General features: G+C 33.4%; 1 protein-coding gene across 1 annotated transcript; it reads left to right on the forward strand.

The window, feature by feature from the left end:
• The first annotated feature begins 5,381 nt into the window (after window positions 1-5,381).
• On the forward strand, window positions 5,382-26,613 carry LOC128554674 (receptor-type tyrosine-protein phosphatase alpha-like). The gene is made up of 24 exons (XM_053535982.1): window positions 5,382-5,441; window positions 6,394-6,398; window positions 8,086-8,180; window positions 8,637-8,774; window positions 8,998-9,138; window positions 9,699-9,839; window positions 10,973-11,113; window positions 13,572-13,799; window positions 14,190-14,320; window positions 14,498-14,585; window positions 15,788-15,864; window positions 16,470-16,506; window positions 16,772-16,869; window positions 17,220-17,345; window positions 17,762-17,916; window positions 18,389-18,524; window positions 20,382-20,528; window positions 20,778-20,862; window positions 21,148-21,221; window positions 22,403-22,531; window positions 23,441-23,557; window positions 24,044-24,198; window positions 25,440-25,575; window positions 26,542-26,613. Exons 1-24 carry the CDS (start codon window positions 5,382-5,384, stop codon window positions 26,611-26,613), a joined length of 2,712 nt encoding a protein of 903 aa, XP_053391957.1.
• The last annotated feature ends 676 nt before the right edge of the window (window positions 26,614-27,289 follow it).

Here is a 27,289-nt window from a genome sequence, read left to right on the forward strand (position 1 = left end):
ATGGGGCCCGATGACTGGAAAAAAAACCCAAAAAAAGAAAAATTTAGTACAAATTAAAAAAACGACATTTAAAAGGCCGCCAGTCATCACTTACAAAAAGCGCTTTCAATGTTTTTAAATTTATTCCTTTTTAATCAATGGTTTTTTTTTTTTTCCCCTTCAATCGTAGTCAGTGGCACTCCCCGCTGCCACCTTTCCCTTCCGCCAAATGGCGATTTTTTACCAAACATATTGGGAAAAAAAAAAAAAAATGTCGAACGAAATTGGCATTACTTTTACTGAAGCTGCAAACAACATCATCAAAATTTGCTTTAAACCCAGTTAAAAAAATCTTAAAGCAGGGTAATTTAAAAATTTAAAAACCTTACTAACCCTTTTTGTACCCCGCCCATTTGCCCCATAAAACCTTTGCTGATGAAATAGTTGCCCAAAAATAAACTTAATTTAAAAGACCGTGTACAAACTTCCCCCAAACCCTGTACCTTCCTAATCAACTGTCAGTTCCCTAGGCCCCGACTCTAGTTGAATAAGTTTTTTTAAATTTTCAATTTTGCCCTCTGTATTTTTTGTCCGGGCACAATTTAAAATCTATTTAAGATGTTGACTAAAAAATTTAACAAAAGGTTTGTTGAGATGATTTGATTTTCAAATTGAAGGGGTTACAACAATCAAAAATTTAAATTTTACCCCACAAACCCATTCCCCCCCCCCGCCCCCACCCCACACATTAACAACCCGGGACCCATTGGCCCCCTTTTTTTTCTTTTAGTATTTCATCACTGCCCACCGCACAAAGCCCACAATCCCCCATTTAAAATTTTTACTATACTTTTTCTCCTTTTCCCCCTCTTAAAAAATTTTGGTTATGCTGCCCCACTTTGTTTAGTTCCTTTATAAAAAAGGGCGACTGAAAAGCCTGAGATGGGGTTTAAAAGAGAAAAAAATAAAAATAGTTGGCTCGGGGTTTTATTGAGCCTGTCCTGGTCGGTTTTTAGAAATGTATGTAGAGGGATCCCCATATTGGGGGGGAACTTTGTGTGTCTTAATGTAATTTTCTACTGTAAATTTTTTTTTTTCCCTTTACTGCCCTTGAATTTGGTTTTGATTTGAAGGCTTATAGTAAAAAAGGGAAAAATCTATGTGAAAAACCCAAAAAAAGGGGGAAATTTTTTCAGCACTTTTTACTTTCTCTCTTGAAGGGAAAAATACCTTAATGAGTGATAATACGAAAAAATTTATTGTGTTTATGGGGGCTTTTTAAATGCGTGTTACAAGTCATTCAATTGAACAATTGGTCTTTAAAAGAATTTCATGAAGTATGGTTAAAAAAATTTTTATACTACGGGGCTACTTTTGAAAGAATTTAAAAAACCCGCTCAGTGACAAGTCAAAATAGCTGAAAAGGAAAAAGGGCAAGCAAAGCTGATCATTTCTATAAGAAAGGGGAAAATTTACGAAACAAACCCGTAATTGTTACAAATCGTACAGACAGTGGAAAAACAGAAAAAAAAAGGGTTTTTTTCTTTAATAATGTTAAACAAAAAGCTTTTTGAGTGTTAGTGGGCGTCATTCTTAGAAGGGGCGGGGTGAGTTATGCCGCTTTGTTTTACCGCCTATCGAATATTAAAATTTAGAAACGCTTTTATCCCCATTGTAACAACATTTTGTTTTTTTATGTGTATATATTTCAGGTCTTTCTATATAATTTTTTTTCTCGAAAAAACACAAAGGGAAAAAGATTTTTAATTCTAGGTTTGGCTCAATCCTCAAAGGTTTGGTTTCCGCACTGAATGGGACAATACGTCATATTTCTTAATATGTATATAAAGGGGAGTTTTGAAATTTTGTCCAAAAAAGCTGAACCCGCAAACGGAATGTTTATAATAGTTTTTTCAGTTTGATTTTTTAAAAAAGTTTTGTTATATATTCAATTTTTGTTTCCCCTCATGATATTTCACATTTCCCTCGCTGAAAAAAATTATAATAAGCAAAGGGAATTTAAATTTTAATTTCAAAAAAATTCTTTTAAAATGTATTTTAAACAAATTCTTACAAATGCATTTTTGTTTTTTTCAAAAACTTTAAAGTGGGCAGTGGGAAACGTACATTTCCAAAAAAAAGGTATAACGGTTTTTATTTTGGCAGAAAAATATGGGTTTCAGACAGGGGGACACGGGCACCGAGAACAAGACTATTTCTGTAACTTGTAACAAAAGCAAATTTTTGGGGGAAACAATTTAAAAAACGAAATTGCAACAAATTTGGGACACAACTTGGGTTGTGTGACGGGCAGAAAAATATGGAGGTAACTGGGGTTTTTGTATTGTTTTTTTTGTCTTATTTCATTGGGAAAGAAATTTATGAAATTAATTCGGGTTTTAAAATGTTGGGTTTTTAAAAATAAAAAATCTGATAAGTACACTGTACCTGAAAAATTAAAATCAAATTTTTTAAAAAAACATTTTGGGTTTATTAGAATGTGGGCAAAGGAACATTTTTTTGTCGTTGTACAGTTTGATGTAGCACCCAAAAATCAAGTTTTAAAGTGAAAAGGAAAAAATGGGGCATGTCTACATGTAAAAAACCGGATGGACGGGGGAAAACCCCTGCAAAACCCAAAGGGATAAGTGTTCTTTTTTCTTTGATGTTCCCAAATTGGGGCAAAAAAGCTTGGGCCCCCTTTAAATTTTAATTGGTCCGCCGGGAAATTTTTAAAAGTAAGGGGGACCAAAGGTTCACTACATGTAATGGAAAAAAGAGCCCCGTCAAAAACCTTTTGTCTTTTTTTTTTACTATTATGCCCTTTTAAAGGAAATTCTTTATTAAAAAATGATATTTATCTGTTATGATGCAAAATTTTTCCCTATTTCCATTCGGATTTACAAAAACGAGGGAAACCCAGATAGTAACTTTCCCCCGATAACGTCTTCAAAAATTTAAAACGCGATATAATATAAATTTGGGGCTGACTTGGGGCCGTTTTTTTCTGTCGCAGGAATACAACGAAAATTTGTCAAAAGGAAAAATGAAAAACTGAAACAATCAACCCCTGAAGTGTTTTGAAGTTTTTCTTTTTTATTTTTTACTGATAAAACACAATATTTTGCCAATCTTCATTGAAAAAAAAAGACATATCATAGATTTGAAATCAGTATCAATCTTCCGTGCCACAATTCTCTGAAGCAGGGAACACAGTATAAAATGCATTAGATTTTATTTTGGTACAAGGGGTCAACCCTTGTTTTAAATTCTGGTCCATTTTCAAAGGCCTTTTCAAAATGTACGGGGTTAAAATTTTTTTTCTTTAAAATAATTTAAAAAAAGGGACGGGGAATGGAAAAATTATCGAAAAATAACCCAAAATTTACCAGATTTAAAAGGAATTCAGGAACTTAAAATGTACATTTAAAAATTTAGTTTTTTCCCGGGTGGAAAATTTTGGTGAAAACGCGCCCAATTGTTGCGGGTTTTGCATTTTAAAAGCACTGCATGTAGAAAAACAGATGGGGTTTGTGTTAATGGAAAGTAGCCCGGGGTATAAATCAGGGAAAAACACCAGAGGAGCATACTTGCTTTACTTTTAAAATGTACACGTATATAAACAAAGTTTTATTCATAAATTTTTATAAAAACAAATTTTCTTTACATTATTTTTAGGCTTCTTATTAAACCAAAAATAAATAACCGAAATGTTTTATTTCTTTTGTAGTTATTCAAAAACTAAGGGTCAGTAAATTTTCGCAAAAGAGTTATAAACATTCTTTTTTTTTTTCGGGAAAAAATGCAAGTTGGGTTTTCTGGGGGAATGTTTAAAAAAAATGTAGTGAAATTTTTTTCCGAAAGGGGCCCAAAATTTTTTTAGTATATTTAAAGGCGGGTTTTTTTCTGGATGTCAGGCTGATTGGCCGGGGGGCACACTGGGAATAGAAAATAACACACAAAATACTTATCAAGTGTATGTTTTTTAAACACTATCTCAAAAATTTAGTTATGAAAAAATTTATAATCTTTGTCTTTGGGTTTCTTTTTAGTACGTGCCAATTTTTGAAAAAAAAATGTTTAAATTCTGATGACAATTTTTTTTAATGCCCCCGGATAATATTTGTAAAAGTGATACTTAAAGGTCAAACTGAAATTTTTAAAAAGGGGGTGTCGCATTCTAGAGTTTTTCCCTTACAGAAAAATGGGGTTTGAAGGTCAAAAGAGTGCAGTTTTAAAAAACACTGTTGCTTTTTTTTGCACTTTTTTTTATTTTTATATAAACCCCTTTAAAAAAGGGTTTTAAAAATTTTTTGTCTCAACGCCTTGTAAATTTTTTTAATAAAAGTGAAAAATATTTTATTAAATAAAATTTGAATTTTTAAACTTTTCACTTCAGGGGTTTAAAAAAACAAAGTTAAGTTCAAATCAATAATTTTTTGAAAAAAACAAAAGGGCTGGTAATTGAAATTTTTCAAGCCAAGATGCCTACTTTTTATGTAGTCACGGGTTTTCGGGTTTTATTTTATTTTTAAAATACAGCTAAAAATCATTTTAGTTTTTTCCCTTTTTTTCTGACTTTTTTTGATAGAGAGTATATTTACTTTTACCACGTTTTTAGCCCCAGACCAAACGCACCCTTTGTTTCTTTTTTATTTAAAATCCCGATTCCATCGTGTAAAAATTTATACGTTCGGTCTATTTGGGTTCTGTCACAAACCACACCCTTGAGATTCCTTTAAAATGTTATGACAAAAAGCAAAAAAAGCGTTTATTCCTTCAAAACACAGTCATAAATAACGGGGCTAATGGAATGCGATTTACTATAAAATTCACAGTTGTCTATTAAACATTTTTGAAGTTATGACATCCATAGAACCAACATAAACAATTAATTACAAAATTGTAGATGTCTAAAACACTTGAAGGGCGGTTACCAGTTCTTATCAGAGCCTAATAATAATTGGCAAAGAAATAATTTTAATTATATCTGATTCAAAGACATGGAGAGCATCATTTCCATGCTTCAGAAAGGAAATAAAAACATAACATTTTTATAACAATATCTATTTTCAAACTTTGATATCGCTTGATGTTTGTACTTAGATAGTATTTCTGAACGCCTACACATTCCTAAAATTACTTCAGCACATACATAAATCACTGGAATAGAGTTTTTATTGACAGCATAGGCCATTTTAGATAATGCTAGGGAGATTTGCACATTTCATACTATCTCATGAACAGACTTAATTAAACCGAGTTTACTATTTTTACATCATTGAGTTCTATGCTTCCAAAGAATATCTATATATCTATCAACAGTTAGTACAGTCGAATTTTGTTCGCTCGAACTCGACGGAAAAAGCGATATTTTTTTAAAATATCAGTAATACAAGCCAATGAAAAATAAACATAATATAAATATTGTGACGGGACCTGACGATGACATCCTGTCAAGGGTAGTGCGCGAATTATCCGAGATCGAACGAACAAGTGTGACTGTACTGGTTTTGATGAAATAAACTTAGTAAATTTGTTCTTCCTGTAATTTCAAACAGACGATAAACCAAGCTTTTTGTAAAATTATTAGCCTAAAAACGGAAGTTTTAGAAGGATACCCTTTGTAAAATAATTTTAGCCTTTTTGAATTTTGTCTATCTTAAATTTAATAAATCTACGCAAAGTAATTTATTTTACCTCTTCAAATTCAGAAATATCACAGAAAAAAGGTACATGGTTTTAGTAAAACGTACATTGTAGCAAAATGGCAACGCCCCCCCCCCCCCCCCCCCCTCAACCCCCCTCAACCCACACACCCTGAAACATTTTCAATTCTCATAAAGTTAACATTAAACATGGCTGTCCGGCATTAACACAAAATGCCATCAACGGCAATTTCTAGGCCTGTTTGTCGGATATGTAGGCGCACTATTGACAAAATTTCTTCTATAAAAGAAGACAAAAGATGAAAACAGTTAAATATTCTAAATTTGATCTAATTGTAATTAAAGAGACAAAGGAACAAACTTTTCGTAAAAGATATTACTGGGCAAATAATGTTAAATAGAACATACGATCAGACATTTACACTTGTCCAAACTGTTTCAAACAAATTGGCTGATTTCTTTAACCTACTGGAGCCTGTTTCACAAACATTGTACGCTGTTTTTTAACGTACGAACTTCGTACGCCTTTATACGATAGAAAAACTGTTTCATATACGTTATAAAATTGCGTAAGTCATACGAAGTTGCACATTTGAGAAAATATTTGCGAAGTTAAAATAGCTGTTCCATGGATTTCGTATATGCAGTATAGTATCAATAAAATGGAGAATATGTTTAGCGATTCCAACAAGAGACTGTGAGAATCTTGTTACTTTTCAAATCCGTATTGTTTGTTTTTTTTCAGATTCAGTAAGTGCCTTTATTCATTAATTAATTGTAAACAAACCGTATAAATATGATGTTCGAAATCCTCTTATGTTAGCCTCGAATAAAAAAATAAGAAATATCATATCTCTCATAAAATATCATTGTTCCTTGAGAAGGAACACTTAGATTCGGTAAGTAACACTTGACTGAGTAAGCTGTTGTCATTACAAGCTGGCCAGTCAAACTCCGTGACCTTAGAAATAACCTCTGACGTAAAAATTATTCTTTCCTAATTGATGCGACTCTCTGGCTGAACGCGCTCTGCGGATTACACATTACTAAACCCGAGGATGGAAAAGTGGAGTTATTGAAAGAGGTCAAACATCTCATTTGTCACAAAGGTTAACATATGTCGTTACCTTCGAATGCATGTTTAATATATGAAAACAAACCCCATTGCAACTCTCCCATTGTGTGCAACAAATTCACGAATCGAATGCCCGGATGTCACATTCACGAAATTTAGGACAGTTGCTACTTAATTACAGCCATGAATTACTTTATTAATGGTCACTAAGATTCTTGTGTGCGAGGTCGTAGACTGATAGCGTATCAGATCACTATTACATTAGGATCCCACCATATATCTAGCATAAAAGTAACTTACCAGTTTTGAAGGGATGAATATTTTACTTCCAAGAAGTCAGGCAAAGAGTAACTGATTAAAATAAAACACTTCCGTAAAATATCCATTTTACATGTTAATATCTATTTTACATGTTAGGAAAAAACAAGTTCCATAAAATATCCACTATTCACTTTTAATTTCCTTTACTGGCATAGTCTGCCATCATCTCTGTAAACTTCATAAAATGCACTGGTGAGTTAAACTAGTGCTAAAATTCTATTTCCAGTCACATTTGGACTGAGTTTAAATCGGGTTAGTGTATACAGCCAGTGCTTCTTAAAATTGCCGTATTTACTCAACTGAAGGTGGTAACGGATTTACTTTTTTGTTGCATTTAGTAACTTATGTTATAAATAGATAAATACTATGGAAATAGCGGACTTGACATTTTTTCAGGCAATAGAAAACAACATAGATCTTTTTCAAAATTTAGTTTTTTTTTTTTTGTATTCTGGTACTGAAATAAACGTCCCCTTGATGCAAGATGTAACGTATCGGGGGATACGGAATGTCAATAAGGTAGAATGTTCCTGTCATTGCGTACAATCCTAGGGTTCCACACACTGATGACCAAAATTTAAAACAGGCATTGTAACTACAATTTTACAAGATGGTCATTATATTTTTATATAGATGTGCCAAGAAGGAACTTCTGCTATGCTTTAACTTGTTGATACCTTTACTAAAAAATAAAGACGTTTCTTTTTTATGTGTGCGTATGGAGCATTTCCTGTTTTATGCCACAAGATGATTTTCTGAGCCAGTGAAAAATTGATATTTTGTGAAATATGGGCGCAAAAAAATGTGTGAAACAGGCTCCTTCTTAGCATGAATACTTAGTTTATAATTACATTTATCTCAAAATCTCATGTAATTTTCGTTTTTGGTGGGATTTTGCACAATGCGTGGGTGAAAGTATGGTATAGACTTCGTATTCAATTGCGGTACAGTAAGAAATATTCTGGTCGCTAATTACGCATTTATTTCTTTTCCAGTATGTGTTAGTGGCAAGTATGGTAGAAACTGTGTATTCACTTGTAGTGGTAACTGCAGAAATAACTCCATCTGTAGTAAAGCTGATGGTAGCTGTGAGCAAGGTTGTAAGACAGGCTACACAGGGAATAAGTGCAACGAAAGTAAGTGTATATATATTAATCACGACGGGTTTATCAATAATATTTATAATCCTCTTCTGTTGTTATGATTAACTACATAATTTCCACTCAAAGAAAGTTATTCCTGATTTTAGCCATCACTAGTTTTATTTTTATGCGGTGGTCTAAGCAAGATGCATTGGTACCATTGTTCGCGTCTTTGATATGATGCAGCGAGTGATCGGACCCACGACCTCTCGCGAACGTTCTACAACTAGGCTACCGCATCGATGTAAAGAATTATTTGAAACAATACATGAATTACTGCAAGAGTGTCATTTGTCTTTTATCTTCGTTTCTTTCCTGACAAAGGTAACTCACATAACACTACGATGTTTCAAATTGAATTGTACATGTCTAACTAAAAGAACTTTACTTTCATTAACTTGTACGTTTAAACTAACATATAATTTCCTTAATTTTATCAATATAAAATAGGTTGCAGAATTGGATATTATGGTGATACATGTGCGCAACGTTGCAGTGCTAATTGTTTCAAAAACACCTGTAATAGTGTAAATGGCAACTGCTTCCAGGGATGTAAACCGGGATGGGTAGGATTACAATGTGAGCAAGGTATGATTCATACACTTTTCAAAAATACGTTTTGAGAAAAAAATACTTAACTTCGTGTTATTTTTTTCAAAACGCTGGAACAAATGTAACAGTTTATTGATATAAAGACTTCCTAAGTCAGACAGTTAGGTATGTGTTTTTGTATTGCATGTTGATACAAAGCGTTGCAAATGAATCTATTCTGAATTCAGTAAGTGTTAAATGCATTCAAAATAATTCACAGAGTGTATGAATGGAACATATGGCTCGAGCTGTAGCTTAAATTGTAGTGGAAATTGTATGAATGATTCAACATGCAAACCTGTCGACGGTTATTGTTTGTCAGGTTGCAATCCAGGGTGGACTGGAAACACTTGTCACGATAGTAAGTTTTCCAATAGTGTAATTCTTGAATCGGATTATTTAATTGATATAGCGATGTCTGTTACCACAAATGAGAACGTTATAGCTTAATATGATGCATGTATTGTTATATAAACGAGTTAAAATGATAGACACGCTACAGTAAGTTATCTTAAATTAGTGAATATTTGTATAGCACTCTTATACAAAAGATGATTTCTCATTTTATTTAGATATTCTAATATGGGTATCATTCTTATATCATCATTAAATGGTTACAAAGACGCTACTCGGTGAACTGGTCTTACTCTAATTATAAGCGTTAAGTGTATGCTAGCTATAAGAAATAAAATCTGTAAAAAGGTCCTTTGGAAGCAAAGAATACAACCAAGAAGAATAGTAGCAGACTCTGTTCATCAGAAGTAATGAAACGTGCAACACCGCTCACGCCCCCTAGCTTCGGCTTAAGCGGAACTCTATTACACATATGCTGAATGGACTCCATGATCCCAAAGGAGCAGAAAATATAACAACACTGAATCCAAGGCACACCACATAAAAAGTGGTTATTTATTTCTGTAGAATGTCAAGATGGTTTCTATGGAGCAAAGTGTACGCTCAGCTGTAGCAGGCATTGCTTAAATGGAACACTGTGTATAAATACAAATGGTACCTGTACGAATGGATGTGATCCGGGATGGACTGGTGACACATGCAAGGATGGTATATTTTTTTGTTACTGACTCACAATTCCTGTTTACACATATGAACATATGAGGCGTCAATGGTAGCATGTCTAACCGATTATCTTAGTAGGACAGGGATACAGTAGGAAGAGCGGCGTTTTCAGAACTCAAGATGGCCAATGTACATGTGGCAATGTACTTGAATGTTATGTTAAATATAGCATTAAACACATATATGCAATATTTATCTTATTCATATGAATGTGTATCCTGACCTTTGAATGCAGAAGACTTAATTTGAATTCTGTTACATTGCCTAATAGACCTGTTTTTGTATTTTGCCTACATTTGCGTCCAGATGATAAACTGGTATATTCCATTAGTGGCACTCTGGCATACATGTTCAGATTTAGTTTTGTTTTAAATATGTCAGACTTTGAATTATATGATGAGAGCTATTTACTAAGGTTAAGGTTATAGATAAAGTGTCTATGTAATGCATCTAGTACTTTATGCTCGCTGTACACAACGTCTCATAACTCCAACTTATTTACCCTCATAATCTTTATATTTCAAGATTATGATTGAATACACTGTGAATATGTTTATTACTATTCCTGCAAAAACTATCCAATGTAGCTTTAATAAAGGAATGAATGTCATATTGTTTTGTTTTACACACTTGTAAAACCCGAAACCGAAGTACAATATCCGATAACGGCCGAAAGGCCGTTATATGTATGCGAGGTTTCGGGTTTTACAAGTGTGTCAAACAAAAAATATGACATTTGTTACTTTTGTTTCTTTTTATAGTCATTGTTAGTACAAATTATTTCAAATCTCTGTACGGGCAATATAAATAAAAAGTGGAAAAAGTAGTCCAACATCGGGAACAGCGCAAAAGTTATCCGAATAAATTTTATTTTACACACTTGTAAAAATATTCTGTCAGCCAATCAAATTGAAGGAAACGGTCCAAAAAAGAAACAACAAGAAGTTGAATTTAACAGTTTCTTCGGGTAAAAAATATAACGTTACAATCTTTACACAACATTTCCAAACAGGTCTGTTATTCACGGTACTAATCGTATTTAACACTAGGTTATAGTGTAGTGTGGAACAGCGCACTATGCCTATAATACAAACACCTACTGTTTTTTCTTATTTCAGTGTGTCGGGGCGGAACATATGGAGCGGAATGTGTTTTCATGTGCAGTTCACATTGTCTAAATGGCTCAGCGTGTTTTCACACAAACGGTTCCTGTACAAATGGATGCGACCCAGGATGGACGGGAGACACCTGTGTGGATGGTAAATGAGTCTTTAAGAAGATTCAATTTCTTTCACTGAACGTCAGTAATAACCCTTCGTTTAGAAAGCGTTTAATTTTTCGTGCATGTGACTTAATGTTTTCTACAGTCAAGATGACCTAAATGGGGAATTTTACAGTCGATTATTTAAGACATGTGTACAAGCATGCGCACAGTATAACCGGAGTGGACATTTTCCTTCCTTCATTTTTGTAGTAGCCTTCATTCATTGGTGGCACAAAAGATAACATGAAATGTATGGGCTTTATTTATACAACTATAGTCTGGGTAACTTTGTACATTTTGTAGCCTTTAAGAGCAAACCATTATGAGATAAATATGTTAAATAGAGTGTGCAGCTGGGTCATACGGGATTGACTGTAGTTTTAACTGTAGCGAACACTGCGCGAATGGTATCAGATGTAGAATTACTGATGGCTATTGTGAGCTGGGTTGCGAACAAGGCTGATCATCAGCAACATGTGATGAGAGTAAATTTGCTATCTGTATACTGACTTTTGGCCATACCAAACATAAGGCTTTTATTAATATATATTTATTAGACAGGAGTTACTTTTTACTTTTCCTGTATCATTAGTATCAACAACGTTGAAGTAACTTCTATATTAAATGAAATTTTCTTATCAACGCATAAATCTGTATTGTTTTATTTTCTCCGTAAGAATTATTTCAGAAATTCATAAAATTAAGTATATTTGATCATCAGATAAATTTTATAACTTTATATCTGTATATCTTTTTTTCAAATTGAGATTTTACTTGGAATCATGCAATGCATATTATTTTTAAGAATGCCCAAATGGGACGTATGGGTCAAACTGCACTTTTAACTGCAGTGCTAATTGTTTGAATGGTTCAGACTGCTTACATACAAATGGTTCATGTGTACATGGATGCGCTCCGGGATGGGTAGGAGAAACTTGCACACAAAGTAAATGCTTATATCTAAATAGTAAAAACAGGATATGTTATCATTTTAACGTATCATTTAAAATATTTCACCAAGTAAACACAAGCAATAAGTAATACGTGTGATTTTAAGCACACGGAAAGAAGTAATGATAAAGCATTTATGTCTAGATTGACATCACAACACTAGATAAAATGGAAGTAAATAAAACTTTTTGTCGTATTGCTTTGTAACATGCCTTTTTTGACGAAAAAAGTGTTAACTTGAAAGATACAATGATCTAACAGTTATACGGTTATCGTGTCTAGTCACGTTTTCATTTTTCAAAAATATATAAATGAAGCTGAGAAACATGTTCACGTGAATGGTGTCACAGGAAATGTTGCAGCTCCTATTATTGCAATTATTGCTGTCAGTGTGCTACTAGTTGTGGTGGTCGTAGTATCTTACTGGAAGAGGAAAATACTTATTGAAAAGCAAGTATTAAAACTACTTAATTGTATAAATGTAAACAATAGTAATGATAACAATAATAATAATAATAATAATCATAATTATAATTATAATAATAGTAATAATGATGATAATATTAAATTCAATACTTCAGCTGCAGTGAAAATTCTGTACATATATTATACTGCATTCATATGTTATATCACAGTTGTTATGTATTATTCACTTTTTAGAAGAAAGGTTCATTTTTTAAAACGGTTACATGTTGCATACGGTTTAAAAAAAATATCAGGAATGTTACAAAATGTATACAAACAGTTTAGTTATTAGAAGGCGTTTTATTGGTTTTCTTGGTATAAATTTAGCGGATCAATCTTGATTTGTTTTTCAAAATCATTCATTTTAGTGCTATTCTTTTATGTTCCTTTATCATTTCTTTGGACATAATTAAAATTTTGTTGAAAAAAAGCGATATACTGATAAAATTATTTTTCAATGCGTTATAAATTTTGTAGACCATCAATCTTCTACTTCCTTTATAATAGTGATGACACACGGACCGATAACAATTAAACGAATCAAAGGGGATGCTCAGCCAGTTGGTGTAGTGAATAAATTTATCATCTTAATTAGTAATGTTAAAACTTGTACTGCACATTGTTGATATATTAAAATTGTTTAAAGTATGAATTGCGATACTTAGTAAGATTTACATTAGGTATGTTTAAAATACATCGATGACTAATTTAGACTATTATAACCAAATGAAATTAACGACTCATTTATTTTATTAACATGCATTTGAGTTAAATATTTTCATTTGGCCAAAGTAGCGTTCTTATAAAGGCATACATCTCTAGAAAAATATATCATTCAATTATGCAATGCATGAAATTCACTGCTCTGATATTGTAAGAAAAAGAAGGACCGTCCTGGCTGCTAACATCGTGAACAGTAAAAACCAGATCAAATAGAAACATTGATAAACTCTTTTTTTTTTCGAAAACTTACTGGGTAAAATCATATGTTATTATTATGTATTCTAGACAATCGTGATATTTATTACAGTTCTGCTAACGAGCAGTATTTATTTTGTATTTAAGATTCAACTCTTTCCAAGCATCATATCGCCGACATCAAAAACGAGATGACGTCATCTTTCACAATGAATTATACATAAACGAGCAAGTGGCAACAGAAGGTATTCCAAATATTCACGATGATCAGGCAATGTCGGCTCAAACCACTGATCCAGTTTATACTAATACATCATTGGTAGACATTCAGCTAAATGGAGTCAAAGGTATTTTAATAAGTCCGCATACAACATGATATATAGCTGTTGTGATATGATGCAATATAAGATATTAATCTGAAAAACATCAACCATTCTCACATCGGCCAATCATCTATTATTGAAGAGCAAAAACAATTGGGGCATTAGTGTTGTTGCACATTTAATAACCTCTCATAAACAGACTTTATCAAACTGAGTCAGCTATAGTTGCTTGGTTGCGTTTTATACGCTTCCAAGAGATCTTTTTCACATATTTCTTTGCTTATAAATCAGAAACACACATCCATATTGGTTGCATGATATTAACAAGTTCAGAGTAAATTGTGATAAATATTAAAGCCGTTTCAGCGAGCGAACATTCGAGTAACACATGTAATACACAAAATGTATTCGCAGTTTCAAATGATGTGGAATATTACAATGACATACCTACCAAACGGACTCCAAATGCAATTTCTATATCAGAACTGGAAAATGCTATGAAGAAAAAATGTCTGATCAAAGGATACTTCCTGCCTCAATTTGAGGTAAATAAGATTTTGAATTATTTATATGTAGAGATGTGCTTCATTCGTAACGAAAATTACATAAAAATGGGAAGTTTTGCATTGTACATATATGGAAGTTGAAAGTACCACTGGACATCAAATATTATCTGTAGTTTGCATATGTTTTACTTTATAAATGGTTTAATTTTACTGTAGACTATAGCTACAGGACTACTTTATCCAACAACTGCAGCTGTAAAACGAAGAAACATACACAAAAACAGATTCAAGAAGATGTATCCATGTAAGTTAGATTGATTTTTAACATTTAAATAAATTATCGAAAGATGCTCAAGAAATTGAGTATGCATAGTATCTGATTTTAAGTTCTCGATATATATATAACAAAAGGTATGGACCGTTAATCTAAACTTTTGTAAGATAAATCTTAACCATCACTTTAGAATTTGCTTCGAATGTGCCATTGACATGGACATTTCTTTGCAATTCTTGCAAATGATACATGCATGCACGCTTGTATCAAATGTCAATATCGCTGGTTAGCGGATTTGTGTAGTTTTAATTCTGCAGCGACATTATGTTTTTTGGGGTTTTTTTTTATTGTTTGTTTGTTTTCTTTAGTGTAACGTCGCACCGACAAAATTATAGGCCATATGACCACTTTACAGCATTGTTGTGGAGGAAAACCCCAGGTGCCTCTCCGTACATTATTTCATCACGCCTAGGCACTTGAGTAGATCCACCGACCTTCCGTAAGCCAGTTGGATGACTTCCTTACGTGAAGAATTCAACGCCCTGAGTAAGGCTTGAACCCACATCGGTTAAAGGCTTGTGAATTTAAGTCAGCCAATCGGCCAGGGAGGCCCCTGTGACATTATGTACATGATGATACCCCACTGTCAAACTCCTGTATATTCATTCTTTACAAAGTCGTGCAAACATTTAAAAGTGGTATATTCTTGTTCTGTATTCAAAGTACAATTAACCGTTGATGTCAGTTATTGTTTTTAACACGACCACACAGATTCAAGTAGGGTATGGGGGTAGAGGCGAGGGGACATGTCTGTAAATGAGTAATTAAGGTCGTTGACTTTATTTGCCCTTCACCGATGTGGGTTCCAGACCTTGCTTGGTATGCAGAATTCTTCATGTGAAGAACCCAACCAGCTGGCTTAGGGAAGGTCAGTGGTTTTACCAACATGTTCGCCCATGCTTGAAACAATTCCGATTCTTCAGCTACCATGAAATGTTGTATAAAGCAACCATATGATATAAAGTGTGTCCTTTACACCCAACACGAGAAAATGACGTTAGAAGTGTCGTAGTTATTTAACGGATTGTTGTATTATCTGAAACTAAGATGAAACGTGCAGTCCAAAAACATACACTTTGTATTATGTTGCAATATTTCTGTAATAAAACCTTAGGAGTCAGCAAAGATCAGTTAGAAATTTTGCTATTTTAATTTGTCTATAATTATTGTAGATGATCACTGTCGTGTTAAGCTGAAAATTCTGCCAAGAGAACCCGACTCCGACTACATAAATGCCAGCTTTATAAAGGTTTGCATTATGTTTAGTGTTATTGGTATGTTAGTCTGTAAACTTGCAGTTACTTTTTATCGCTGAATTTGGAGCATTTATTTCGTAGTTTTATTATTTGTTTTAACATTATGTTCACTTGAAATCATTTCCACCAACTTTTCCCATTACAAAGTACTGAATATAACTTATGACATCATTTAGAAAAATATATGATATGTTAAATTGTGCTGAACCTAAATGATACAAGTTTGCTTTATTTAAAGTTGAAAAAAACTTTTACATATAAAAAGAAGAAAAATACAGTATTAGTAGCTTCATCAGAATTTATCGAGAGCTTAATGCTTAATATAGGTCACAATTATAAATAAATATATGTCCAAAAAAAAACTGCAGATTCTATCATATTGGTAAAAACTTGCTGGTCAGAATATAATTTTATTAGATGAAAAAGTATATTTATTCTAAAATTACTCTATAAACAAAGTATTTTGTATAAAGATTTTTATTTACGCTTCAGTAAGAAAAGGTTGGTATATCAATAATTGAAAAACAACTACATTAACTTGTTTAAGTGTTGTTTATCTGCACGTTGTAACAAAACTGTAAAACATCCATCGTTTCAGGGTCAAGGGAAAGCCGATGTCTATATTGCTTCACAAGGTGATTAAGAACTCTTCAACAGTAAAATAAGCAAACTGGCTATAAGCAAACAAATATACATTACAATACATTGATTGACATTACCATTTTAACGTTAAATTTTACTTTGATAAAATTCCGCTAAATCTTTTAGGAAGCATGGCTTGTATCGCACACTTCATTATCTTGTCTTTATGAAGCTCTATCAAAACTTTTTACCAATTTGAAGCAAAACAATGCGACGATATAAATAATAATGTGCTACCGCTACGTTCCAAATATTCAGGTCCTGTTACTGAAAACATCAATGACTTTTGGAGGATGATATGGGAAATGGATGTCAGGACGGTAGTTATGGTAACTAACCTTGCAGAGAATGGAAAGGTACAAATCTGTACTAAAGTCTAAGCTTTATCCATATTAAGTTATAGAAAAACTTTATAGAAATTGGATTGCTTGACTTATTTGTTTAACTGCTTCAACTTTTGTGACATTCGTTTTTCTTGATAGTACACTTTAAATGTTGTTGGCAGTCTTATTTGTGTTAACATTCAGACATTTAAAATAATACTGATTATGATCAACATATTTTGTACAATCTGATACGATTTTATTGCACACAATATATGACGCCATTTAGATTTTCAAATACTATATGAATATTGACATTTGACATCAAAGGGTTGCAGTAACTTAGTACACTGCATATACTAATGAGATCGCAACATTTGCAGATGAAATGCATTCAGTATTGGGGTACTAAGGATGTAGTCGTACCATACGGAAAGATACATGTAACAACGCAGGCTGAAAATGTATATGCTGAGTTTACAATCAGAGAACTCATGTTGTTTCATCAGGTTTGATAGCGTGCTATTTTGTTAAAATTTTCTAAATTTGAAATTGTTAAGAATTCACACTTTTCCATTTATCGTTTAATTATGAGTCAGTGAAAACTAATATAGTGTCATTTAATATGAGTCTGGGTGTTTGCTTTTCATAAGTGCTGTATCGTTGTCGTTATGTGTCTTCAGTTATGTGAAATAAATTTAGTTTTAAACGGTTCTTTATTTAAGGCAGCCGTTCAATTGAAGACATATTTTACTCAACCGACTCTATATATCTTCATTTTTAGCGAGTTATATTTACCAAAACCCAATCACCTATCTGACATATGTGAAATCAATAACAGGTAGTAAGACAGTTTCGATTTACGCATTTACATATTGTATGTGTATTTGTTTCATGTAATAGCAGTACATTTCGTTTGTTCAAGGGAGACGTGCTAACAAAACGGAACGTTACACAGTTTCATTTCACAGCTTGGCCAGACAAAGGTGTTCCAAAAACAAGTACAAGTTTGTTGCAATTTTGGAGAAAAGTGAGACAAAATGATGAAAATAAGGACCATATATGGCTCGTTCACTGCAGGTAATATTGGTTCATGTTAAATTAATTCAAAATGGCTTTGTTCAGTATTTTTCAATTTTGCTGTAGACAGACTTAATGTAAATAACTAAGGACAGTGAAACAGCAAAGTTAACGTGAAAGAATAATAGGTTATTAGATTTGAGAAATATCAACGTGTACAACAAGGTTTGGCAGCGTATGGCTTGTCACAATATAATTACACAAGCATGTATATGTAGTCAAATGATATTAAGTTTACTTCATTTTGCAAAAAAAAACTAAACATCTATGACCTATTATGAAAGTAAACCGAAATTTGAAACACGCACGTAATAGAATTATAATATTCACTTTTTTCTGTATTAGCGTTTTCCTCTGTCGGTATCATTTCCACTCCTTGGGGTTCTATCTACTAGTATGTTCATACAAGTCTTTCTCGACTATACGTTGACTTTTAAACAAGAAATGTATCTTTAATGCATATGTTTTAGAGTGCTGGTGTAGGCCGAACTGGTACATTTCTTGCCACGGATATACTGTTTGATCAAGGAGAAAATATGGGATTTGTTGATGTGTACCAATGCGTGATAAATTTGAGAGAACAACGAGTCAATCTGGTTCAAACACACGTAAACATGCTTTTGAAAGATTAGCATTCATATATTTCTTTTTTTTTCTGTGTCGGCGATAAAGTAATTACATGTAAGACATACATATATGTATATGTATTTAACAGAGCTTGCAAATGATCCAGTACAAACAGATTTTCAGCTAGCGTAGACTTGACTCGGTCGAACCGAGCCTGCAACAGTTTCGTTTATGTCCTGTTAGGCGACCTGTGGTATTCCACTTTTTAGCTCACCTGAGCCAAAGGCTCAGAGTGAGTTATTGTGATCGCTCACCGTCCGTCCGTCCGTCCGTCCACACTTTCCGTTAAACAATATCTCCTCCTAAACCACCAAGCCAATTTTGATCAAACTTCACAGGGATGATCCTTGGATGGTCCTCTTTATAAATTTCTCAAAAAATTGAATTCCGTACAGAACTCTGGTTGCCATAGCAACTGAAAGGGAAAATTTTAAAAAATTTCTTGTCCAAAACCACAAGGACTACGGCTTTGATATTTGGTATGTAGCATCATCTAGTGGGCCTCTACCAAGATTGTTCAAATTATCCCCATAGGGTCAAATATGGGGATAATATTGTTTAAATAGACTTATAAAGAGAAAAACTTTGAAAATCTTCTTGTCTGAAACCATAAGGCCTAGAACTTTGATATTTAGTATGTAGCATCATCTAGTGGGCCTCTACAATGATTGTTCAAATTATCACCCTAGGATATAATATGGCCCCGCCCTGGGGGTCACATTGCTTCTATAAACTTATATAGGGAAAAACTTTGAAAATCTTATTGGCAAAAGCAAAAGGGCCTAGGGCTTTGAAATTTGGGCCTCTACAAAGTTTGTTCAAATTATTCCCCTGGGGTGAAAAGAGGCCCTGCCACGGGGTTCCCTAGTTTTACATAGAGATATATAGGGGAAAAAAATTAAAAATCTTCTTGCCTGAAACTGCAAGGCCTATGCTTTTGATATTTGGTATGTTGCATTGCCTAGTGGTCTACTACCAAAATTGTTCAAATTATGCCCCTGGGGTGAAAGAGGCCCTGCCCTGGGGGTCCCAAGTTGGTATGTTGCATTGCCTAGTGGTCTACTACCAAAATTGTTCAAATTATGCCCCTGGGGTGAAAGAGGGGCTGCCCTGGGGGTCCCAAGTTTTACGTAGACTTATATAGGAAAAAACTTAAAACAATTTCTTGTCTGAAAGTTCAAGGCTTTTTGTATGTATCATTGCCTAGCTGATCTCTAACAAGATTGTTCGAATTATGCCCCTGGGGTGAAAAGGAGCCCTGCCCCAGGGGTCACTTAATATATGAGTTATATAGGAAAAAATACTTCAAAAATTATCAGGTCATATTTCCTAGACTGTTTAATAATATTTACCTGATGACCCCAAGTGATAAGGGTCACCCGACTGTAACCTTGACCTACTTTCTTGTTTTTAAATTACAGCCTTGAAATTTGGATGACATGTACAGTTTTGCACACCGATCTTAAAACTGACTTTTCAGTGACCATGAATACCTACTGACCTACTTTCTTGTTTTTGAAGCTTCAGCAAAGAAATTTGTTCAAGCAAGCAACTTAACTCAGGTGAGCGATATAGGACCATCATGGCCCTCTTGTTCTATTTTGAATTTGCATTCTATTTTTATAAATGATGATTAAAATACATTTAATTCTACCTAACGTACATATAATAAGTCGTAGGTAAGAAAAACCTTACAGACTATAAAAGACGGTTTTATTTTATTTTTTATTTTCTTCAAACATATATTTTATGATAAATATAAAAAATTCTCCTTAATAACTTTCATTGTAGATTTTGAGTGTCTGAATGAAAAACGTTGCTATTTTCTTATTTCGTAGGAACAATATATATACCTTCACAAACTTATGCTAGAAGTATTCAGCTTACCTTCAAAGCCGTTCAGTTTGGATGAATTTATGACGTCTTATCAGCAGCTGCAGGAAAAAGACAAGTCAGGAAAAATGAAACTATGGAGAGAATATAAGGTACATCTACTCTTAAGTTCATTCCATTAAAGTGCTCAACTGATACTGTACAATTTATCACTGATTGAATAACATTCAAATCAACTTAGTTATATATGTATTTGTTTAGTTTTTTACAATTTCATTTGTTTAACAGGAAACCATATAGATCTACTTTGTTCAAAATTTGATTATTTAGTCAAATGTTTAATGTTTAATGATTGAATTTTGTACAACCTTATTACATTATAACTATGTTAATATTTGCAGTCAATAGAAAGTGGAATATCTTGGCCAACAGCTGTAAACGACCAGCAGGAAGGCGAAAAGAAAGAAACTACTGTGGACATACTAGGTAACAAGCCTGATAAAAATGCAGGCAGTATTAAAGTAAATACATGAAAGAGGTTTAAGTTTCCTAGTTGTTCAATTTTTTGTATGAAATGGTATCTTGATAATATGATATATGAAATAAACGAAGTGCAGTCCTCTTTTCTCTGCCTCTGTTATATTGTTACTGAAAGTAATTTACACGTGTCTGATTGCACACTGTTGCAATGATATAGTATTTCTGTGAAGTCAATATTGAAATATACCGTCTAAGGCCAAAAGTACAAACGAGTATTTGGTTGCATTGTAGCTGACGCCTTCAGGCCTATTTTATCAAACTATGTTCCTGGCAGTTCAAACGCTATAAAAGCCACCTGTATTCCAGTAAGTAGTCTGAAATAGTTTACATTGTCAATATGATGTACTTTAATACTTGCATTCTGTGACGTTCTCACTAGCGATTCTGTTTTATTATGTAATTTTCGAAACTTTTGCAATCCTCTTATAAAATTGAAAATAACTAATGTATATGGATTGCATTTGTCGGTTTGTGGTAAACGTTTGCAACTAAGGAAAGATGCCATGCAAATTTTTTATATATGCTGATACAACAATTCGTAACACAAACTGTCCATGAGGATCCTGCAAAAAGTTCTGCAGTAATAGGCTTCCGTAGTTTTATCCTAGGTATTTTTTAAAACGCTTCATTGCACTTAAATGGTGTGTCCTACAGCTAACGATAACAAGTGACGAAACCTGTGGGTAAATGTTTGAGCCACGGAAAAGGGCGGATAATAAGCAAAGAAAACAAAAAGATCATAAACGTCCCTGTATTGCCAAGAGAACGTTAAATTCGAAAAAAATGGTGTACGCAATTTCCTTCAATTCTAGAGGGCCACTCGTTTAAGTGCTTTGGCCATACAGTCAATGGACGATTCTACAAGAACTATGTACTAAAGAAAGTGAAAATGATTTACAATCAGAAACGTCCAAGCAAAGGAAGGTCAGGAGTCCATCTTATTCACGAGAACGCCTCCTCTCACAAGTGCGATGTTGTTAAATCCTTTTTGGCTTCTGAAAAGGTGGAAGTTGTGAACCATCTGCTTTATTCACCTGACCTGAGTCCTTTTGACTTTTCCCAGGCTTAAGAAAATGCTTCCTGGAAAAATATATATGTTCAGAAATTCTCTTGGTAGCACCATATCAGTGCATAAAACATACCAAAAATAGACTATTTAACTGCTTTTTGCGATTAAAAGTTAAAAGGGTAAAAACTATACAAATACAATGTATGTGTTTCGGTAAAGGGAGGAATACTTTGGAGGTTTGTAATAAAGATAATTTTGATAAAACGTAGCACATAAGAAATCCGAACACAATGGCAGAACCTTTTGCAGGACCCTCGTAAATGTTGAAACCAGGATATTAAACTTTCTATAAATACATTGTACAAATCGTCGTCCTTTTAACTTTCTTATGGTGTATTTATCTGAGAAAAGACAAATTCGACAAGACTAAAGTATTTTCTTTCTCTGAAAGCTCCGGTCTATTTTTCCTATTTTCAGAGCTACTTCGACTTGCATGAGTACATCATTGCACAATGGCGTCCTCAATTTAAAATGGAAACATGTCGTCTTGTTTTTGAGAAACAGATTGAGACTGTCGTCACGTTCCCAATTGATCAACGAGATGATGTAAGTCCTGGCGATTATATTACATGATCAATTTTGTATGTTTTTCATTAATTTTATTGCATACCAATAAAATGATTCTACTAGCATTGACAAAGGCCTGTGTTTAAGGCACTGTGAAAATACATGTCTCGGGCATTAATAGACTATTATGCCCCGGTCAATATGAACCCTTTAGAAAATGTGCATGCCTGGCAAATAATAAATAAATGATCAAAATTAAATTGCTTGATTGTAATCGTATGTTAGTTTTCTATCGTTATATATTCACCATTGATATATCATCCCGCCGTTACATAATTGAAATACTGTTGGAAAACGGTATTAAACCCAAACAACATGATATATCACTATAAAGATATGTCATTTTAGTTTTTTTGTTGGGTTAAACGTCGCACCGACACTATTATATGACATGCAAGCTTTAATGGCAGAGAATGACTCCAGATGGATCTCGATGCATTATTTCATCACGGGCGGGTACCTGGGTAGAACCACCGACCTTCCGTAATCCGTAAACCTCACATGCAGAATTCAACGCTCCGAGTGAACCCACATTGGTGAGAGGCGAGTGATTCCAAGTCATTAACCTTACCCACTCGGAGACAAGATGTCGATAGTCTAGTGGAAGAGCGCCCGCTTCGAGAGCGGGAGATCATGGTTCCGATCCGCGGCCGCATCATACCTTCAAACGTGAAAAATGGTAACAGTAGCTGCCTTTCTTGGCGCTCAGCATTAAAAAGAGAAATGTTGTCTCTTCTTTCATACTCTAATGGCGATGAAGTATTTTAAGGATGCGGTTTCGAGAGTGTTAAATAGAAGTTGTAGAACTTGCTTTACAATCTACCTAAATTAATGTCTCGGTAAAGATTGAACTTTTAAGATCTCGATGTCATTTACATAATTGTGCAGGAGATTTTCTTTGAGGAGTCAGTTTCGGAAAGCGATCCCTTTGCTGTTGTTTGCCAGTCACAGATAAAGAAAGGAGACTTCATCGTTAAAGACCATTTCTTACAGAGTAGGAACGGGGTATGTTACAATGTAGAACCAAACTATTGGAAAACAATATATTTTACTGTAAATAGCCATGTTTGTATTTTTGATATATTAGTACCATCTTGACATAAAAAAGGTATTTGTTAATTTTATGTTTCGACCATTGCACCTTTCTGTATAAAGAGGTGTGTGTTTTTTATCATTATTATGAAAATATCTCAGACAACTGTAAACAAATGTTGAAATTTATCATATTGTCTAATTTTGCTGTAAATGCACGAAAACTATAAAGACTAGGTAATCGGATGTACACAATGTATAATAATATTATTGAAAGCAAGATTACATGAACTTTGTCGAAATACACTATTCTTGTAGTATAACGGCAATCATTTCATTAGGAGGAATGAATTTTGTATTAATTTCAAATTATCATTCTTTTCATAACCTGCATATGTATCTTTTATTTGCCGCAATCAAGAAATCTTAACACTCAAATACACTTTTATTGCATTCCAGAAACATTATTTCAAAGAAATTATTTTCAAATGTTGGTCGTCTGAGAGCCTCGTACCGGAAGATCCACAGGCTATCTTGGATTTAATGACAGAGGTTGATACTCAGCGACATCACTCGTCAGCGCATGGAAGAAAGTCTATCCTTTTTCAATGCTGGTAAGTAAATGTACATTCCTCTCACTTGAACCTCTGGAAACATTTAACATAACATACAAAATCGTAATTGTTCAATGAAAATTAAATTAGGCTTAACTCAACTGCGTTAACTTTTACTACACATAGCAGAAATAATATACTGAACTGGGAAACATGTATGACCAATGGGACATTACAGATCATCAACAACAGACACAGTCACAAAATATTGTCACGTTAAATTCTATTAAAAATAAACGCCAATTCTATATAATATTTCGATTCCATTTTCTTTACTTCCTTGCATATATACTTTACTGTGATGAAAGTTGATAATCTCTACATGTCATACTTCATTTGACTATATTCCAAGAAACAGTAAAACACGTGTAGATAAAATACTCGTTAGAAACACACTAGATGAAATATTATTTCATTGTTTTGATTCTTTTATATCTTTAAAAAGATTGTGTTTAGTTTACCTATAATGCAGTGCAGGTGTAATTAGTATAATTACATTGACCAAATCGACTGGTATACTGAATCAAATGCAATTAATACAGATCTTAAGTAATTAAAGTCTTTCCTTTTATAAAATCATGTAACATGAACTTTTCAAATAATCTCAAAGCGATGTTTCTAGATATAATATTTTGAAATATCTGTCGTTCTTCTCTGTCAGAAACAAAACAAAGTGTTATTACAGCAAATATACTAAGTAATGAAACATTTACATGATTAATTGCTGTTAAACGGGTATAAACATTATCGGGAGTTGCATATCCATGAAAGACCCATCCACATTAAACTTTATTCCACCTTCCTGCAAGAATAAGTAACTGCCTTTTATTCAATATATTCTTAAATACAGGGAAAAACAATCAAACAGTCAATTCAATTGTTTTTGTTTTACCATCAGAGAAATTAGCTTGCGTTTTTATTTAATGTTATTTTCGAAATTTTTGTGACCAAGTTTGAAAGTAGTTTTCGACCGATACCCTTATTCCCTTGGATGACGCCTGATTGTCTTTGCTATCGCACGGAAAGAGCTGCCCAATACATCGTTGTTTATATGAAAATAATCGCTTTTATCACTTTCTGTATAAAACATATAATGATTGTAAAAAGTCATATTAATCTTCTACAAAATTGCATTATTAAGTATACTACCATGAAAAGCGTTTAGTTTTAAAACTCGTTTAATGTTTTTGGTTTGAATAAAACTTTTGCTGCAATGAAATATCATCATCTTTTTGATATAGGGATGGAGTAGATAGATCTGGGTTATTGGCAGTGATAATAAATGTATTGGATCGAGCACGAGTTGATAATGAAGTGTCAATCCCACAAGTCATACGTCAGTTAAGGCACAATAAGAAGGAACTCATTACTAATTTTGTAAGTAAAATTTGTAAGTTTAAAATAAAATTTTCATTTTATTAAACACGCAAACTGTTGGTTGCTGTAATGATTATATTTATTTTCCAAGATAAGTAAGTTGCATTGTTGTCATTTCAAAGTAGCCATTTCTAGGAAACAACAATATAGATGTTACATGAAAAGGACGGCTTTGAGAGTTCGGTTAGTAGCACATCTGCAATAGCAGAAGAATTGTAATTGCCGGGAAAAGTCGCCCCGACTTCATCTCAGTGTTGTTATATTTTCTGGTCCTTCGGGATCATTGATTGCAACTCATTTAGATTTGAAGATTGAATACTGCTTAAGCCGGTGCTAGGGGGCGTGGGCAGTGTTGCATTTTCCATTACTGCTCATGAACAGACTCAATCAAACCGAGTCTGCAATTTTCACTGTTTGCATTGTTTTCGGTGCTTTCGAGGGATCTACTTTCCAGATTTTATTTACTTCACAACAGCGGGTGTTAAGTGCTTTGTGGCGGCCGTAAAAAGTCGCCCCGACTTCCTTTCAGTGTTGTTATATTTTCTGGTCCTTAGGGATCATTGAGTGCAACTCATTTAGATTTGAAGATTGAATACTGCTTAAGCCGGTGCTAGGGGGCGTGGGCAGTGTTGCATTTTCCATTACTGCTCATGAACAGACTCAATCAAACCGAGTCTGCAATTTTCACTGTTTGCATTGTTTCCGATGCTTCCGAGGGATCTACTTTCCAGATTTTATTTATATTAGTGAACCTTTAAGAGTTGATCAAACCAGAAAATGAAACAGTCCTCCAAACGTTTTGGCATAGTGAATATGTTCGACAGTAGAAGTCCTATAACTTAAATATTACAATTAGTTATATAAATCAGCTCATTTCATGTACTTCACTACATAAACTGATTACCTCTGTTAACCTGTTTTTATGTGTGGACATTTAGAAGCACACCATGAATATCTCTTTTCCAGGAGCAGTATAAATTCTGTTATGACGTGTTGTACTGTCGCCTTGCGAGCAAAGCGACATATGCAAATGTGTAATGCAAGGGGGAAAACAATGAAGCATAAGCAAATGCGTGATGCAAAGCAAGTAAACAAATGTGTTTACAACAACAAGGCATGTGACATTGGAATATACAAAAGAAAATACATTGGAATGATTTATGCTTCAGACTCAAGAAATAATTTACAGAGGGGTTAAGGTTTCAGTATCCTTATAGCTAATAAGCGTTTTGCTATATATTATTTTGTGATAATATGATGTTAAAACTGTATACATGTAATTGATCCTATGTACTGAATCACGTAAATATAGAACATTTTACCCGAAATGAATGTATCTGAATTTTGACATTATGTTAAATTCACAATGCTGTAAAATTTGACCTTAGACACGTTAAAATAATAAATATGCCCATATACGAACAGATTTGAAAATCACACATGCTTCACCTGTAAACTATTATCAAAGACGTAAAAAGTCTTTCAATATATAATCATACTCCTGAATACAACTATTAATGCACAAATTACATTGTTGTATATCAGTGTTCTGAAGATCATTGACCGGTCTCATAATACGTGTTAACAACTTGCATTAACAAGAAATGTATTGTCCAAACTGAGGTTGTCTCATCTTAATATAATTAAGAGTGTTAGATGGTAAAAATGTCATCAATTCATTAATTGCCGGGGATATTTTTCCAAAAGAAATGTT

This window comes from Mercenaria mercenaria, unplaced genomic scaffold (assembly GCF_021730395.1).
Source record: "Mercenaria mercenaria strain notata unplaced genomic scaffold, MADL_Memer_1 contig_631, whole genome shotgun sequence".
Classification (NCBI taxonomy): domain Eukaryota; kingdom Metazoa; phylum Mollusca; class Bivalvia; order Venerida; family Veneridae; genus Mercenaria; species Mercenaria mercenaria.